Raw genomic sequence first — 19,553 nt, 5'->3', positions numbered from 1 at the left:
GAGTTGAGGTCACTCAGCACAGAGCAGGATAGGGGGCTGAATTTTCTGCAAATGATCCATACACTGAAGTTCATGACTTTTCTTCCTCTGTAGTCTTCCTGTGTCTTAGTCCTTTGTCCCTCGTGTAGGTCCCAGTGCTGTGAAGTACTGAGGTCAATGCAAGTTCAGGGTGCTTGTGAACCAGTTACAAAGCCTGGCAGAATCAGGCAGTCATTGAACTGAGCTTTGGTGTGTGTTTGGTTTTTGGTTTTTGTTTTCCTACTTGCTATGGAAGTGATTTCCTGAGCAGTTAAAACAAGAATATTATTGGTTTAGAATCATTGAGTTTGCCTTACAGCTACTTTGCTAAGAAATCAATCATAGGGTATCAAGAGGTGGGAAGAAATAACTAATGCAGGGAATGCAGCAACTGCATTACTGCTCTTAGCTATATCTTTGTCTTCCACTCCACCCCAATCCCAACCTTGCCTTGACACATCCTGAGTATTGCTTCCAATACCAGCGATTGCACTTGCATGTGCCAGTGGAGTAGCTGACTTCCCCCTCAAGATAACCTAATGCAGATAATCAAGCTCTAAATGTGCAAGTAGATATGAGGCAAGTGGTTGTTGAATCTGAGCTGTGCACTTCGCTTCCATATCGGTTTAAGGGAAAAACACTGAATCCGCTTTGATCATCTGATAGATACAATATAAAATAAGTTTTTGTGACAAATGACCATCATAGCCTCTCCGAGTGTGGGACAGTAATTCAGCTGAGAGTGTCTAATGGAGGAAACTAGCTGTCATGGGGCTACATGAGCTAATCTTGGAGCGGAGGTGAGCAAACTGTGGCCCGCAGGACCGTTCTGCCCAGCCCCTGAGCTCCTGGCCCGGGAGGCTCACCCCTGCTGTTCCCCCTCCTCTGCAGCCTCAGCTCACTGCGCTGCTGGAGCAATGCTCGAGGCTGCAAGCTCCTGGGGCAGCACAGATGCAGAGCCCAGCCTGACCCCACGCTCGGTGCTGCGCGATGCATGGCTGCCTCTCCTGGTGCAGCCATGCCGCCAGCCACCGGTGCTCCAGGCAGCATGGTAAGGAGGCAGGGAGTGGGGGAGGAGGGTTGGATAGAGGGCAGGGGTGGTCAGGGGCCGGGGGTGTGGATAGGGGTCAGGGCAATCAGGGGGGAGGGAACAGGGGTTCCAGGGGTGCTCAGGGAGAAGGGGTAGTTGGATGGGGCAGGAGTCCCAGGGGGCCTGTCAGGGGGCGAGAAGCAGGGGGAGGGGTTGGGTAGGGGGCAGGGGCCGGGCCATGCCTGGCTATTTGGGGAGGCACAGCCTCCCCTAATTGGCCCTCCTTACAATTTCTGAAACCCGATGCGGCCCTCAGGCCAAAAAGTTTGCCTGCCCTTGTCTTAGAGGGAAACAAGAAGGCTGCCCTGTGCATTGTTTTACACTTGTTGCTATACAGCAGGAGGCATATTTAAGAACATCATAACACAACAATTGCCATACTGGGTCAGACCAATGGTCCATCTAGCCTAGTATCTCGTCTTCTGACAGTGGCCAGTGTCAGATGCTTCAGAGGGAATGAACAGAACGGGGCAATTACCGAGGGATCCACCCCCTGCTGTCCAGTCCTAGCATCTGGTAGTTGAAGGCTTAGGGACGCCCAGATCATGGCGTTGCATCTGACCGTTTTGGCTAATAGCCATTGATGAACCTATTCTCCATTAACTTAACTAATTCTTTTTTGAGCCTAGTAATACTTTTGGTCTTCACAACATCTCCTGGCAACGAGTTCCACAGGTTGACTGTGTGTATGTAAAGAAGTGCTTCCTTGTGTTTGTTTTAAACCTGGTGCCTGTTAAATTCTTTGGGTGACCCCTGGTTCCTGTGTTACCTGAAGGGATAAATAACACTCCCCTATTCACACTCTCCACACAATAATTTTATAGACCTCTATCTTATCCCCTTGGGTTGTCTCTTTTCTGAGCTAAACAGTTGCAGTCTTCCTAATCTCTCCTCATATGGAAGCTGTTCATAGATTCATAGATTCATAGATATTTAGGTCAGAAGGGACCATTATGATCATCTAGTCTGACCTCCTGCACAACGCAGGCCACAGAATTTCACCCACCACTCCCACAAAAAAACCTCACACCTATATCTGTGCTATTGAAGTCCTCAAATTGTAGTTTAAAGACCTCAAGGAGCAGAGAATCCTCCAGCAAGTGATCCGTGCCCCATGCTACAGAGGAAGGCGAAAAACCTCCAGGGCCTTCCAATCTGCCCAGGAGGAAAATTCCTTCCCGACCCCAAATATGGCGATCAGCTAAACCCTGAGCATATGGGCAAGATTCATCAGCCAGATACTACAGAAAATTCTTTCCCGGGTAACTTGGATCTTACCCCATCTAAAACCCATCACAGGCCATTGGGCCTATTTACCATGAATATTTAATTACCAAAGCCATGTTATCCCATCATACCATCTCCTCCATAAACTTATCGAGTTTAATCTTAAAGCAAGATAGATCTTTTGCCCCCACTACTTCCCTCGGAAGGCTATTCCAAAACTTCACTCCTCTGATGGTTAGAAACCTTCGTCTAATTTCTAATCTAAATTTCCTAGTGGCCAGTTTATATCCATTTGTTCTTGTGTCCACATTGGTACTGAGTTTAAATAATTCCTCTCCCTCTCTGGTATTTATCCCTCTGATATATTTATAGAGAGCAATCATATCTCCCCTCAACCTTCTTTTAGTTAGGCTAAACAAGCCAAGCTCCCTGAGTCTCCTTTCATAAGACAAGTTTTCCATTCCTCGGATCATCCTAGTAGCCCTTCTCTGTACCTGTTCCAGTTTGAATTCATCCTTCTTAAACATGGGAGACCAGAACTGCACACAGTACTCCAGGTGAGGTCTCACCAGTGCCTTATATAACGGTACTAAGACCTCCTTATCCCTACTGGAAATACCTCTCCTGATGCATCCCAAGACGACATTAGCTTTTTTCACAGCCATATCACATTGGCAGCTCATAGTCATCCTATGATCAACCAATACTCCAAGGTCCTTTTCCTCCTCCGTTACTTCTAGTTGATGCGTCCCTAGCTTATAACTAAAATTCTTGTTATTAATCCCTAAATGCATGACCTTACACTTCTCACTATTAAATTTCATCCTATTCCTATTACTCCAGTTTACAAGGTCATCCAGATCCTCCTGTAGGGTATCCCTATCCTTCTCTAAATTAGCAATACCTCCCAGCTTTGTATCATCTGCAAACTTTATTAGCACACTCCCACTTTTTGTGCCCAGGTCAGTAATAAAAAGATTAAATAAGATTGGTCCCAAAACCGATCCCTGAGGAACTCCACTGGTAACCTCCCTCCAACTTGACAGTTCACCTTTCAGTAGGACCCGTTGTAGTCTCCCCTTTAACCAATTCCCTATCCACCTTTCAATTTTCCTATTGATGCCCATCTTATCCAATTTAACTAATAATTCCCCATGTGGCACCGTATCAAACGCCTTACTAAAATCTAAGTAAATTAGATCCACTGCGTTTCCTTTATCTAAAAAATCTGTTACTTTCTCAAAGAAGGAGATCAGGTTGGTTTGGCACGATCTACCTTTTGTAAAACCATGTTGTATTTTGTCCCATTTACCATTGACTTCAATGTCCTTAACTACCTTCTCCTTCAAAATTTTTTCCAAGACCTTGCATACTACAGATGTCAAACTAACAGGCCTATAATTACTTGGGTCACTTTTTTTCCCTTTCTTAAAAATAGGAACTATGTTAGCAATTCTCCAATCATACGGTACAACCCCTGAGTTTACAGATTCATTAAAAATTCTTGCTAATGGGCTTGCAATTTCTTGTGCCAATTCCTTTAATATTCTTGGATGAAGATTATCTGGGCCCCCCGATTTAGTCCCATTAAGCTGTTTGAGTTTCGCTTCTACCTCAGATATGGTGATGTCTACCTCCATATCCTCATTCCCATTTATCATGCTACCATTATCCCTAAGATCCTCTTTAGTCTTATTAAAGACTGAGGCAAAGTATTTGTTTAGATATTGGGCCATGCCTAGATTATCCTTGACCTCCACTCCATCCTCAGTTTTTAGCGGTCCCACTTCCTCTTTCTTTGTTTTCTTCCTATTTATATGACTATAGAACCTTTTACTATTGGTTTTAATTCCCTTTGCAAGGTCCAACTCTACTTGACTTTTAGCCTGTCTCACTTTATCCCTACATATTCTGACCTCAATAAGGTAGCTTGCCTTACTGATCCCTCCCTTCTTCCACTCCCTATATGCTTTCTGCTTTTTCTTAATTACCTCTCTAAGATGCTTGCTCATCCAGCTTGGTCTACAACTCCTGCCTATGAATTTTTTCCCCTTTCTTGGGATGCAGGCTTCCGATAGCTTCTGCAGCTTTAATTTAAAATAATCCCAGGCCTGCTCTACCTTTAAACCCATAAATTCTTCAGTCCAATCCACTTCCCTAACTAATTTCCTTAATTTTTGAAAGTCAGCCCTTTTGAAATCAAAAACCCTAGTCGCAGATTTATTTTTGTTAATCCTTCCATTCAGTTTGAACTGAATTAGCTCATGATCACTTGAGCCAAGATTATCCCCTACAACCATTTCCTCTATGAGGTCCTCATTACTCACCAAGACCAAATCTAAAATGTTCCATACCCCTAATAATTTTTGTTGCCGTTTTCTGTATTTTTTTTTCAGTTCTAACGTCTTTTTTGAGATGGGGCAACTAGAACTGCACGCAGTATTCAAGGTGTAGGCATACCATGGATTTATATAGTGGCATTATATTTTCTGTCCTATTATCTATCCCTTTCCTAAAGGTTCCTCACATTGTTAGCTTTTTGACTGACTGTCCATCACAGTGAGCGGATGTTTGAGAACTATCCACGATGACCAAGGTCTTTGAGTGGTAACAGCTAATTTAGACCTCACCGTTGTGTATGTGTAGTTGGGATTGTTTTCTAATGTGCATTGCTTTGGGTTTATCAATACCATTTTGTCTGCTGTTTTGTTGCACAGTGACCCAGTTTTGTGAGATCCCTTTGTAACTCTTCCTAGTCACTTTTGGATTTAACTATCTTGAGTAACTTTGTATCATCTGCCAACTTTGCCACTTTGGTGTTATACCACTCTTCTCAGATCCTTTATGAATATGTTGAACAGCAGTGGTATTGTACAGGTGTTTGGGGAAACCCTGCTATTTATCTCTCTCCACTGTGAAAACTTAACCTTTATTCCTACCCTTTTGTTTCTTATCTTTTAACCAGTTATTGATCCATGGGGGAACCATCCCTCTCATCCCAGGCCTGCCTACTTTCCTTTAGAACTTTTGGTGAGGGACCTTGTCAAAGGCTTTCTGAAAGTCTACGTACACTGTATCCACTAGATCACTTGTGTCCACATGCTTGTGCTCCTTTCTGTTTTCCTCAATAGGATTTCACCTTCAATTGTTAAAGGATGTCTCTGTCTCTCACTGCCTATTTTACTCTGTCTAGCCACTGTGGCATTTTTTGGGTCCTCTTAGTATTTTTTATTTGGGGTAAGCATATCGTTTGAGCCTCTATTATAGTATTTTTAAAAAGTTTCCATGCAGCTTGCAGGCATTTTCCTCGGGTGACTGACTGCTCCTTTTAGTTTCCATTTAACTAGTTTCCTCATTTTTGTGCAGTTGCCTTTTTTGAAGTTAAATGCAGCTGTGGTGGGCTGCTTGAGAATAATTCCCCCTCCAAAGATGTTAAATTTAATTCCATTATGGTCGCTATGACTGAGTAGTTCAGCTATGTTCACCTCTTATACCTAATCCTGTGCACCACTTAAGACTGAATGAAGAACTGCCTCTCCCCTTGTGCGTTCCATAACTAGCTGCTCCAAGAAGCAGTCATTAATGGTGTATTAAATTTTTTTCTCTGCATCCCATCCTAAGGTGACATGTACCCAGTCAGTAGGGAACTAGTTGAAATCCCCCATTATTAGGGCTCAGCGTCTGTCACGGAGGTCGCGGAAGTCACGGAGCCCTCTCCCCCAAGCAGGGGCCCCTTCCCAAGGTTTAGTCACTGGTATTTTTAGTAAAAAATCATGGACAGGTCACGGACGGTGAATTTTTGTTTATTACCCGTGACCTGTCCATGACTTCTACTAAGAAGACCCATTTCTACATCATAGCCGTATCCATCATTATTGGGTCTTCTGTTTTTGTAGCTTCTTCAATCTCTCTGAGCATTTCAGTCAGTCTAGGACCTGTCAGGTGCTTGGTATTATATTCCCGCTGCTATACCCTTATTAATGCTTGGAATTTCTATCCATAGAGCTTCTGTGGTATTGTTTGATTCATTTAAGGTTTTTACTATATTTGACTTTGCTTTCTTTCATGTATAATGCCATTTCCCACCAGTGTGACCTGCTCTGTTATTTGTACACAGGCACTTACCAGATTTGTCAATATTTGGCTGTCTGCCTTCATGTGGTGTAATTGAATGGGACTCTTTCTTTCCTTTTCTTTCCTTTCTTCAGTTCCTACTTGTACTTTATCAACGTCTGTCATCTCCTCTTTGCTAGAATATAGAGTATCCCCTTTAATAAATCCCTCCATAAAGGATGTGTCTGTCTGAACTGTGTGCTCCTCCGCACCTGTCATGTTTCCCCAGCCCTTACATTCTAGCAGTCTTTCTACATTTTGGTTTTGGTGGAGCTTCCTCTCTAGACTCTTCCTTTCCCAAAAAGGTTGTCCAGTTCCTAATAAACCTAAATTCCTCCTTCAAACACCATGTTTCATCCACGCATTGAGACCTTGCAGTTCTGCCTATCGAATTGGCCCTGCTCGTGGAACTGGAAACATTCCAGAGAAACATATTTTTCTTCCACCACTATTACAAAATTTGAGGGGAAAATCGAGCCACTGTCAGTGCTCTCTTGAGTCTCTGGAGCAATGGTTCACTAGCAGACCTGTCAGGAGCTGGGCTACAGTCCATAGGACCCTGGTACATAAATAATGGAGCAAACAGAATATGCCATTTTAATTTTTAACTACTATTTTTGGAACCATAGGGTGAAAATCATAACCAATTTGCCAAATGTAAAAAACAAGATATTACAAAATAGGAAGAAAGAGGTATTTTCCTTTCCAAGCATTTGGAGGGAGCATCTACAAGCAATAGATCAGTTAATTAACAACTAACTTTAAAATCTATTTGATAGGGCCCTCTAAAATTGGGGCATTGAAAGAGGGCGAGGTTCTAGATTAGTGGTTCTCAAACAGTGGGTTGGGACCCCAAAGTGGGTCGTGACCCTATTTTAATGGGGTCACCAGGGCTGGCGTTAAACTTGGTGGAGCCTGGGGCTGAAGCCAAAGTCTGAGCCCCACTGCCGAGGGCTGAAGCCAAATCCCGAGGGCCTCAGCCCTGGGCAGCGGAGCTCAGGCTTTGGCTTCAGTTCTGGGCGACGGGCCTCAGGCTTTGGTCCCCCTTCCTGGGGTCATGTAGTAATTTTTGTTGTCAGAAGGGGGGTCACAGTGCAATGAAGTTTGAAACACCCTGTTCTAGATAGTTCTCGGCACGGTTGTGCTCCTCCCCCGCACCCTGGTAATAGAACTCATTAAAAAAAAAAAAACCCACAACTTTCTACTCCACTTTCTAATAGGGATGTGAGTGGTCATACTTCTGTAGTAGGAATTGTTAACGACCCTTTGCATGCCGCTGACTTGCCGCATGCATGATGTGTGTGCCATTTTTACTGGGGCACAGATCGGAATCTACTTCGCAGGTGCCTCTGTTACCTGTGTGTGTGCTAGCTACAATTTTTTTACCCTGTTAAAGCTTTAGAGCTTGAGGTAAAGTTCACTGAAATCAATGGGAGTCTTTCCTTAGTTACCACATAGCAACACCACCTGGCTGTATGTGACAATCCATTTTACTTGAGGGGGGTGGGGGTGGAAGGAGGAGAAATTCGTTAATGGGGTTGGCTTTGCAGGATGTTCTGTGTCAGAATGGCAGACTTCCAAATGAGTACCAGGTTAAGTGGTGAGGAGACTGATTCATTACACCAAGGAAACACTGAATTACTGCACATTCCTTATGGAATGCTCTGTCTGCTCCTCAGTCTGTTGTGTGTGTGTGTGTGTGTGTGTGTATATATATATATAGCTGGCTCACCTTCATTCCTGTATCAGTCTTACCGACAAAGCCACAGATGGAAAAGAGGTCTATTTGCATAGCACGTTAATAAGCTCATCACGCCTACAAAGCCTTGCAAATCCATTACTGCTTTTGTAAATGGGGAGAAAGCGGAATGGGGAAGAAATATAGTGTAGACTGAGTATCAACCATTAAATAATTGCTAGTAAATTTTGTGGTCCTGTTAAGTGTTTTGCTTCCTCCAACCCCTGTAAATCCTGAAATATTACTATCATGTGGAAATGAACGTACAGCAGGGTATCACAAATTTGCAAGAGATATAACATGTAGGATGTGTTTTTGTTTTTCTTAACATTGCCTACGTAGGGTACTCCACAGTTGGCAACATGAATGGTTTCATTGGCCCTTTTCAAGAAGCCCATGGATCATGATCAGTGTGCACTTAAAAGAACACTGTGTGCCTGTCCATCGTAGTGTCCCCTGGCTTGGCTTCTGTGGAGCCCTGATGGAAATGGAATCTAACCTTGACTAGAGAACAGATGGCAGTGGTACCTTTCCCAGAGTGTGAACCCCACCCTGTGTTTTGTAGCAGGCCACACTAGGAGAAGGAGGTGTAATTGACACTTCCCTCTGCCTGAAGGAATGAACGTGGCTCAGTGTTTTGACGGCAAATAAATGCACACGACTATAAGCTTGCATATTTGCATGTAATTTTATTTTCCCTGACAGAGGGATTCAAGATGCATGAGTTCTCCAACCAGAAAAAAGTTAGTTGACCAGGTTTGCCCTCATGTAGCAGTTAGGGCAGCTGGGCGGGAGGGGGAGCTATGGGGAATCACACGCTTTACCTTCCCCTTGAACTGTATGTTCCGAACTGCCTTGGATGGTATACTGTCGGGAAAGCAAGGCTTCCAATTTAAACGCTCTTACAAAAGTCAACTCAAATTTGAGAGCCTTAAGTTATCACATAACTTGAAGAAAAAATGAACTAATATCCTGATTTTGGGGGGGAAAAAACCAACAACCTGAAACAAAATCCCTTACCACTGCTCCCCCTTTCTCCCTCTACCCCACCCCCCAAATAAAAGTGCATGATCACTTTGGTTGAGAGTTATCACTGAACTCCATGGAGCTGTTTCTTGTTCACACTGCCCTGCTGCTCTTTGTGGTGCATTGGCAGGGTAAATTGGTCAGAGCTGGATCCTGGTATATTTGTCAGTGACAAGAGGACAGATGTGCTCAAGGAGGCAAGCAAAGCTGGTTGTTAGCTGGTTGCTCTAATGTTTAAGTTTATTAATGTCCGTATGTACTGCCATGAAAAATGGTCTTGTTAGTTTTCTTGAGTGTCTGTTATGTTTTTCAAATGGATCATTCTAGGAATAAGTACTTTCCAACCACAACCCCAAATAAGACCATTATCCTAAAGCTTTGCATCCATGCAATCCACAGGCACAAACAAAGCTGTCCATATAGAAGAAGACCTGAATGTTAAGTACTTCATTTGTTAAGTTACGCTGCTGTTTAAATTCAGTCCTGGAACAACATGTTTTTTCAACACTTAAGAAGAAGCAGCAGCAAATCACCAGTGATGATAGGCAGCTCTGCTTAATGTTTGAGCACCCAGAGATCCTCAGATGAAAGTACATATTGTATTATTTTTCTTGTTGTGTTAATTGCTAGAGTTGGAAGCTAAATATTCTCCTAGTAACTCAGTAACCGCCAGTTCTGATATATGTATTTTTTTAAAGCAGGGGACTCTGACATCTCTGCTTCACGCTGATTCACTGTGTGAATGTGGGCTACTCATTAACCATTCTGCGTGTCCTTTTCTCCATCAGGAAAATGAGATTAACAACCCATCTCCAAAGGCTTCAGGGGCTGATTTCACATTTGTAAAATGCCTTGAAAATCTTAGATGAAATATGCCATATAAATGCAAATGGATATTGCTGCTAATAATTCTGCTTCATAAACAGCATTAAAGAACACTTGTACCTGAAAATGCTTATGGATGGCACACATGTACACACACATCACTCGGAGAGATGCTTTTTTAGAAGAAAAGTGTTTCTTTTGGAGGCTTTGTCCAAGTGGAAATGCTGTCTGGCTCCTCCAAACAGGGGCTTTATCAGTTTGGTGGTGCTGTGTTAATAATGGAGGTTGCACATTAACTGCACTTAACTGAATAATCCCAAATTGGTGTCTTTTGGGAATACCCAAAACGCACACAGTTCCTTTGGTTTTCCTCAGGAATAGTCCGTGAAGCAGTTAGATCAAGAGACTTTGTGGAGTGATTTTTGAGGTACAGGGGAAGGGGAGAGATTGCAGTTTTGCGGTCCTTATCCAGGTTGAGATTCAGGACATTTTTGGGAAGTAACCATTTCTTAATGCCAGATATGCCCTTGACACTTAAGAGTGATGACATTTTCAGCGGTAGAGCTTTGCTCGTAAGGGTACAATATTGGGTTCCTGGTTGCCTAACTCTCATCCTGTGGCCATAGTCACCTAAAGGTAATTGTAACCATTTTCTAACTGTGGATACAGTTAATTAGGTGCTTTTGGTGATCTCTTGGTGGGGAGGGAGAGCTATTTTAATCTTCATTTACTAGGTAACTTTTATCATTTTGGTTTTCCTTTGTTGGGCTTCTGTTTAACACTTGGTATTTCATTTTGTCTCCTTGCTCAGAGATTCGCACGCAACTCATTGAGCAGCTGAAATGCCTCGACCAACAGTGCGAGCTTCGGGTCCAGCTACTTCAGGACTTGCAGGATTTCTTTCGCAAGAAGGCGGAGATCGAGATGGATTACTCAAGGAACTTGGAGAAGTTGGCTGAGAGATTCCTGGCTAAAACAAGGAGCACTAAAGACCAGCAATTCAAGTAGAGTTCCGCAAAGTTTCTTCTGGAGGCTGGGCATGGGCATGGGGATGGGAGGAGAGAGCTGACATATTGCATGTTGGGGGTGGGAGGGGAGGGAATGGGGCACCATGTCCCTTTGTTAGGAAATTAAAAGGAAAATACTTTTTCTCCCAAGTGACCTAGGTGTGTGTTTGAAAAAAGTAGTTTCCCTTTTATGTGGTGTTAGCTGGATTAGCACAACTATTGCTGGTGGAGTGTAACTCCAAGGGGGAATGGAATGGTGTATTGTGGTAAACAGAGAATAACTTAATGAGGGAGCTGACACACATGTAAAGTGGAGGGCAGAATCGGAGCTCTTCTCTAGGTGTGTTTGGCTTTTATCTTGGCTATTAAGGGAATACTTTTTTCTAATATTACGGATTTATTGTGTTTGCTATATATCTCTTTTTAGTTAAAAATCCATTAAGTAAAACTCCTCAGTTCTGGGGGGTGGGGGGTAGGGTTAGTATACTCCTAAGAAAACCCTTACTTCTGTAATGCCATCACTTTTGATCCTGGCCTCAGGAAGAAAGTAGCATAAATGATGGCGAGGTGGAGTTAATGGTACATTTGGATGGAGGCAGGAGATCAAATTTTTGTGTATGGTACCTAGATACTAAAGTGATGGCAAGTCAAAAAAATCCTTCAGCTAGAAGATTTGTCAGATAAAAGTATGATTCTCCAATGGATCTTTCATATGATTCAGGTCAGTCTGTAAAAGACTTCTGGCTTCTTTGATTCTACCATGATAACACCATGAAGTGGGAGGAAACCAGAGAAGATTGTTCATTTATATATATTCATTGGGTGTGTAGGGTGTTACATGATGGAAGAAGTGCCCCAAATAAGTGAGTCACTACCTGGAGAGTTGGTAGTTGGAGACAACGTGCAAAACAGGACAATCCAATACAGTTCTGACCAGATGATTTTAGTTGCTTCTCTAGTGCAGCTTCTGTTTTTAGATCAGGGTTTGTACTATTCCCACTTAATTAAAACATCACATTCTGGTGCCCTGAAAGTTTTGTTGGCTGCTACTCCCCGCCCCCCCGGTGTTGTGATGAGTTTGATGCTTGAGTGGGATTACCCAGCATGTGCTGAACTTTGTTTGATGTGACAAACCACTGATATTTTCCTTTCTGCCCTCAGACAAGAGTGCCCATTCATCTTATTAACTATTATTTAGGCTAGAGTATATATATGCATAGTGCTGGAATGCTGGTGGGAGTGTGCACACAAGCTAATACAATGCAGAGAATGCAGAGCAGCTTCAAATTTGGAGACCATCTTGTGGCCAGATCATCAGAACAAGGGAGTCCCTTATCCTGGCTTTCTTGCATGGTGCTGCTGCAGCTGATATCCCAACATGCACAAAGCTTGTCATGTTTTGTTGTCAAGACAGCAGCTGTGGTGGCAACTACAGGCAGAAGGAGCCTTGGGATATGAATCACTTCAGTTTTGGACAGATCAGCCTTTTTTTTTTTTGCTGAAGGGATCCATCTGGATCTGCTTCCCCCCAAAATAGAGTTCGTTTAAATTCTAGCCAAGGTTGGATCACAGCATTATATCTTTCTATTGGGCTTTCTTAATTGCTGTATTTGGGGACACACCTTATTGGTGCTGGGGGGGGCGGGTGGGGAGAGCATTTTTCCTTTTTATACTAGAAAGCTTTCTCTGGAAGCCATTAAATAATCACCCTTTGACTTCCTTTTTTTAATACAGTTTTGATGTAACTCACCTTTTGTTCTCGGCCAAACTGATAACTTAATGCAAACATCCTCATTAAAACACACACTGCATTATATCACCCACAAAGTCTGACCTCTAAGCAGAGCTATTAAACAGAGGTAGCCAGAGAATTCTTCTATGTATTTATAGAACCATACTTGTGCCTTGAAGATTTTGGCTGTCCTTCTTTCCAGGAGCAGTAAAAACTTCTGTGGAACTGAAAACCGTGTGCTTTCTGCAGACACCACTAAAAATGGGCTAAAGTCATTTCTTGAATGGTAATTAATTCTGCTACATCCTGATTGGACTGTTCTTGTTTGGCAATGAAATTTGAGAAGATAAATGTATATTAAATGATGGTATAAAGCCTCCCAAAGGAAATGCTCTTGTATTAACAATCTAATGTTGGAAGGGTGTACATTGCTATCCTCTTGTTTGAGTCTTTGATTGGCTCTTTAATATGGGAGTGATTGATAAAAATCCAGCAGGGTCCTAAATGATGCTGCACTGTTTGTTGTTCAAAGGTATTAGGCAGAGTATTGCAGAAGGTGGGTTCAATGTATGTGATCTTTTCTTAAAGAGCCTAATTTTACATTTCTAATAACTCTTCAAAAATAAAGAGCCATTTTGCCTGGTGACAGAAGGATTAAAATGCCCCAGCTAGTGCAGAATGCAGCCAGTCTGAGTTGGACAGGCCATTATTAGCACATGTTTTTGTATTGAGTGCCCATCCTCTTCCAGCTGCAATTCACGGTGTTCTCGAAAACCTTTAGTTTAGCTTTTCACGTCACATCCTGTAGCCATGCTTACAGTTGGCTGTAGGAATCCTGTTGGTCATTCCTTCTCTCACACTGACTTTTCCAGGCCGGAGCAGAGCATTTTCAGGCGGAAGCCTTCTGGCTTTTTGGAACTTGTGCTCTCTCCGGTAGTTTGTTGGAACCCTTATTTGGCAGTCTTCAGGGCAAAAATTTCATCAGATTTTGGGTTATTTTTCCCCTTTACTCCTCCAGTGAGGATAATCTAGGTATGGATGGTTTTCTGGCCACAACAGTGAAAATGGTTTTGAAACAACCTGTTCTGGGTAGTTCCCTGTATAGTTTGGTTGGCCATCATTACATCTTGTCGATGTTAATGCAAGCAATACTTCAAAATACTACCTAAGGAAGTAAGCAAATTATTGATCCTGCAGGCTCGGTCACTTAGCTGGTTAATGCACAAAGGTACCATGTTCAAGGCTAGTAGATGATTGGATGGGATGGGGCGTGGCTAGAGTACCTCATACTGGGGTAGCATCCCAAAGCACTTGGAACTCCAGAGACTAAATCCTGCAGTCATTCCTGGTCTTTGCAAAGCTCGCGTGTTAGCTTTATCTATTTTAAGGTCTACATGATTTAGACCTAGACGTACTGTAATAGCTTAACCTACCACTGAACTGCAGTCACTCTCAAACTAGTCAACAGTGCCCAGCAGAATCAGGAAAGAAGTTAGTATTGAAAGCATGGTCTCTTGCTGTGGGATATCCTAGTTAGAATTGTGCAATGTGAAGGAAAGCAAGGAGCTCGGATTTTCGATGATGGTAGGGTCAGGGAATAACATGGCTAGAAAAAAGCCTCAAGTCTCTCCTCAGACACAGCATCTTTGTCTTCAAATCAACTCACTTTAAAATTAACCAATTTTGTTTTTGCATAAAGTTATGTACAGATGCAACTTATGGCTTTCAGTGGGGCCTGGCATTTTTACACTATTCCTTAGGTTGGCTGGGTGAGGCACAGTGAACTGAAATGACTTCTGAGGTCACATACCATAGTGACTCATTTGGCTCTGTGTGGATTAGCAGCCGGGACTTGGATCCCAATCCTTTGCTGTAACTACTGGGCACGTGGTGTCCTAGTCCTTGTATATGGTTAAGAGGGAGGGGAATATGAATTTAGGTTAGCCACTTACCAACTGTTATTCTTTTGAGGCCCAGGAGGATGCTTGGATCTTTAAAAGCTTGAGATGCACTTCCTGCCCAAACCTTATCGTCTTAATTAGACGTAGACTAAATGGATGAGATGCCCATTGTTTTTCAGATAAGGGAATAAGTTTAACATGATATAGAAATGTTATAGAAATTATTTTTGAAAGGCTTCACAGAAATATTTTGAAGAAGCATTCCTGACGCATTGGGAGGAAGAGGGTGCTCTGGATGTACAGGGCAGCATGGAAGAAGATGGGAAAATGAGAATGGAAGAAGGCTACCAAGGAAGACACTAGAAAGCTGACAGGCTCACAAAGGAATTGATATGGAGAGTTAAAAGAAACAACAACAGGAGTGGGCCTTGAAGGGAGGGCAGAAACATGAGACTAGTGGAGTCGGCAAGGGGAAATCAGTTCAAGAGTTTGAATGTGGAGAATCAATCAGAGCTGCAAAGAAGATGCAGCTTTACCGGCGGTGTTTTGAATGGACTGAATTCTGCTATTTGTGCCATCATCTTAGTTGTCTGTGTAGTCTTGCTTTGTACAAGCAGTGCTTCCAGGGTCAAGAGTGAAATGTCTCCATGTAGCCATATTTTGTTGCGGCACTGCCATGTTACATTGCACATCATTCAATAGCAATATGTGATATAAACGTCCTTATGTCATGGGGGAGGAGTCTGTCCTGTTGGACAAATTTAGAAAAATGGTCAATCTAAATGAGGCAGAACCTTGAATGAGTGTTGTTCATGAGAGACAGATGTTGTCATCTTCCCTCCGAGAAGGCCCGTTTCACGCTGTGTTTCAAGCACTGAATACACCTGTAGTTAATATTTAATGGAGTGTTATTGTGATTCAGCCGTTTGAGTGACTGCTTTGTGGTTACAGCCTTGCTAGTTGTGGTTGCGTTGAAAGCATAATTAACTGTCACAAACACTATTCTCTTCTAAACTGTGGAGATGGAATTAAGCCAAAAGTTTTTTTTTTACAGATGTTTCAAGTTCTGTTCAAACCTAAACCTTCCTAAAAGACTATCTGAGCAAATCCAACTGTCAGACTTCTGTCCCGGTGGATTTCCATGGTATTGCAAAATGACTTTCCAGAACACGCAACCATGTGGCAACTCTGTAATTGAGAGGCCAGAAACCTAAATATACACAATAATAACACGTTCCTTCATATAACACGGTAATTATGTCACAAGATGCCATGTTGTTCAAAGACAGGTTACCATGTCACTTGCAGTTGTCACTGGCAATTTTTAGATGGCCTAACATACTTCTAGAGGAGGAAATTAGGCAGTTACCCTATAATTTGCATGAAGTTTCATAATCAAAAGCTACCATGTAATTGCCAAGTTACTGAACATGGGTTCATGTAATGGAATACTGTTAAGAGCAGCAGGCCCCAAGTTTCAGCCTTGAAATTGAAATGAGTTGGCCACCACTCTCTCTGCTGTATGAAAACAGAGCAGTAGACATTGGCACTGTGAGGTGCAGACTTTTGTGTGTTGTGTTGTGTTTTTGTGTTGGGTTTATTTTTGTTAGGCATGGCCTCATCAAGAGCTTGGGTTTGCGGCAGCTGCACCCTTCCTTTTAGGGGATATTTGAAACCTAGACTACTGGCTGCCGACAATAGCTATGAATAGATAATGGTGGATTGAAACGGGTTGTGTATGTGTTTGCACAATATTATATAATGACCTTCACTGGAGCATCTGAGTGGTTTACCAAGGTGGGTGACTGCTGTCCCCATTTTACAGCTTGGGAAACCGAGGCACAGATTGACTTAACCAAGATGGCGCATGAGTTGATGACAGAATGAGAACTTGGATTTCACTTGCTTTTAACCACTAGGCCATATCTCCTGGAGCTATCAACTTCGACCTTTTTTTTTTTTTTTAAAGGGGACTTTCAGGTAGAGAAGACTGAACAGTGAGAATATTTGTATCAGAGGTACTTATTTGGTGAGCACTTTTTTTAGTACCCCTTGCTAGATGCATGCATTGCAGCAGATGTTGCTGTGACTGACCTTCAGTCTTGAGGTTCCTTAAAAGAAGCATGACAAAACACGGAGTGTAGCTTCTACCAGCTACTGAGGGTTCATCCAACCACCGTAGGAGTTGTCAGACCCTCAGCCCACACCTTTCAGTCTAACAATCAAGATTCTGGATCTTCTGTGATTTGATCTGCCCGTTCATCCACAGTAGCAAATACCATGAAGAATATATAAATAGCATTGCAAATGTTCCATGATTTTCTTAAAGGGAGAAATTAAAAAAAAAGACTAAGCAAATATAAGACTGCAGACTATTTTAAGACAAGGATTATAAAATAGCTTTAGAGAACCAGTATAACCTTGGGAAGTAGGATGCCGAGTATCAATTGTCAACTGCGGAATAGAGGAATGGCCAGGACATGCCAGCATGAAATTCAGATGACTTTCTGGCAGCCTATGCATTGAAGTAGAGGATGCAGAATAAGTCTGGCAGTCTTCAGGCTGAGCATTTGTAAACAGCAGATGTTCATAACTGGAATCTTTGGAAGGCGGATTGGAAAGCAAGGATATATGTCAATGCTCGAAATTCTTTGAATTTACAACGAGCATGAGCAGTGTCAGGAAGGCTTTCTTAAGATATTGATTTGAATCAGCAATTTACAGAGAAACATAATTTTAGGTCTTCAGAAGTTACTAATTTTAAGGGGAGGAGAATGCAGGTTTTTGGGTGGATTTGGTAAGATATTTTGTCTGATGAATACACTATTAAATAGCGTTAAACCAAAATGGATTTTATTAAATAATAATCATAGTGATATTTTGTCCTTTTAAATGTTTTTCATTGGAAATTGGGAATCACATCTTTTTGATTTCTCACCCTGGTTGGACTGACCTACTCAGCAGTCTTGTCTGCACCTGGAAAGTTAAGACACATCATTCTCCACCAGTGGAGACTTGTGTAGACACAGGGAGTGTGCAGATGGTATTTTACCACTGTATCATCTGTCCTTGCCCTGTGTAGGGTTAGATGATGCAGTCATGCTTCAGGAGGCTTGTCTGGACTAAATCTCCTATCATTGTGACCACCAGTGCAGCTGCACATGTGAAGAACTATGGAACCCAATTTTCCTGGTAGAAATTCAGCTTTTGTCAGTTTCTAGCCCTGATAGGTCATAAACTAGACTCAAAATGTCATAATTCTAATGTCTACTGTGATAAATTCCTCCTCTACCTTGGTGGGTCTTGCACTTACTGGCGGATTTGCTCGCCTTGGAGCTTCACAGCAGCCCTCAGCTTGGCCGTTTTCATGAACCCACAGTCCAGGTCGACTCCTCCTGTGTCTGACCAGGAGTTGGGAGGTTTGGGGGGAACCCGGGCCCACCTTCTACTCCAGGTTCCAGCCCAGGGCCCTGTGGACTGCAGCTGTCTAGAGTGCCTCCTGGAGCAGCTGTGCGACAGCTACAACTCCCTGGGCTACTTCCCCATGGCCTCCTCCCAACACCTGTTTTATCCTCACCATAGGACCTTCCCCCTGGTGTCTGATAATGCTTGTACACCTCAGTCCTCCGACAGTATGCAGTCTCAGCTCCTAGTGCCTCTTCCTCCCAGCTCCTTACACGCGCACCACAAACTGAAGTGAGCTCCTTTTTAAAACCCAGGTGCCCTGATTAGCCTTCCTTAATTGATTCTAGCAGCTTCTTGATTGGTTGCAGGTGTTCTAATCAGCCTGTCTGTCTTAATTGTCTCCAGAAGGTTCCTGATTGTTCTGGAACCTTCCCTGTTACCTTACCCAGGGAAAAGGGACCGACTTAACCTGGGGCTAATATATCTGCCTTCTATTACTCTCCTGTAGCCATCCAGCCCAACCTTATCACACTACCTTGTTTCTCACCTCTGCCTTTGACACCATGATTTTAGCAGCCACTATGCAGAAGTGTGAGTAATGCTGAATACCATGTAAACGAAGTTCTAAGGTCTGAAGATGGTCGAGCATTAGTTTCTAGATTTCATGATTCAAAAGATGATAGCTGCTACATTAATGTTGGAATGGATATGAGATGGGGAATTAGTAAGATCATAATCATGATGCTGTGACTTGAAAAATCTATCACTTACTAGGTCTATAAGCATGCCATATATACACCTGGATAGCTGATTCCCATATTCCACTGGGGGGGGGGGGGGGGAATACAATTTCTAGCCTGAATTGTATATGATATCAGACTTTAAAACAGTCACTGATCCTTCAGTCCATCAGTACTATGGTTCTGGCACTGGTCCAAGACTACACTTAGTTATACTGACCCATGGTCCAAAGTAACTTCCATTCCTTGGAAATGTTTTGTCTTCAGCAGGCTCTATAGTTCCATGTGATATGCATGAAGCACTTAGTTCTTGTCACCAGCCTCTCAGGGATAAAATATTATTCTCCATCTCCGCTCCCACAGAAAACAAAAGTCCCTTTTAATACTGAGTACCAATCTAAATGAAAGGGAAGCTGTGAATGTTTGGGATTTCACGTGACCTATTGTTTTCTTTAATTTCTTTCCTTCTGTCTGTTTGCAAATGCTGTACAACTGTGGAAAAGGAGGAGGTTCCAAAACAAAGGCTTCCAAGTCGTTTTCTCTTGATTAACAAAGGAAAACCTTGGATGAGCAGAGTTCTGCTCAGCAATGGGTGCTGGAGACTGAAAAATTTCCACTTACAGAAAAGACTTTTCCTTCAAGGAGGCATTCAAAACGCCTGGTCTTAAGGGGGAAATGCTGGCAGTGCCTTGCCTGCACTAGGAATCCTACTGTTGGCCAAGATTCAATGA

At 42.7% G+C, this 19,553-nt stretch overlaps 1 protein-coding gene across 6 annotated transcripts in view; it reads left to right on the top strand.

Annotated features, from left to right (window-relative positions):
- SRGAP2 (SLIT-ROBO Rho GTPase activating protein 2) overlaps positions 1 to 19,553 on the top strand; it is a 203,326-nt gene that overhangs the window by 76,309 nt on the left and 107,464 nt on the right. For 5 of the 6 annotated variants that reach the window (XM_037884821.2, XM_037884822.2, XM_043533697.1 and 2 more), the window contains one exon: positions 10,849 to 11,041. In XM_037884821.2, coding sequence (XP_037740749.1) covers positions 10,849 to 11,041 — 193 coding nt within the window. Of the gene's footprint in view, positions 1 to 10,848; positions 11,042 to 19,553 lie in introns of those variants that run through there. The other variant, XM_037884823.2, reaches the window with a different exon arrangement.

The sequence above is a fragment of the Chelonia mydas genome, chromosome 21 (genome assembly GCF_015237465.2).
Source record: "Chelonia mydas isolate rCheMyd1 chromosome 21, rCheMyd1.pri.v2, whole genome shotgun sequence".
Taxonomy (NCBI): Eukaryota; Metazoa; Chordata; order Testudines; family Cheloniidae; genus Chelonia; species Chelonia mydas.
This window is presented reverse-complemented; position numbering and strand designations above follow the sequence as displayed.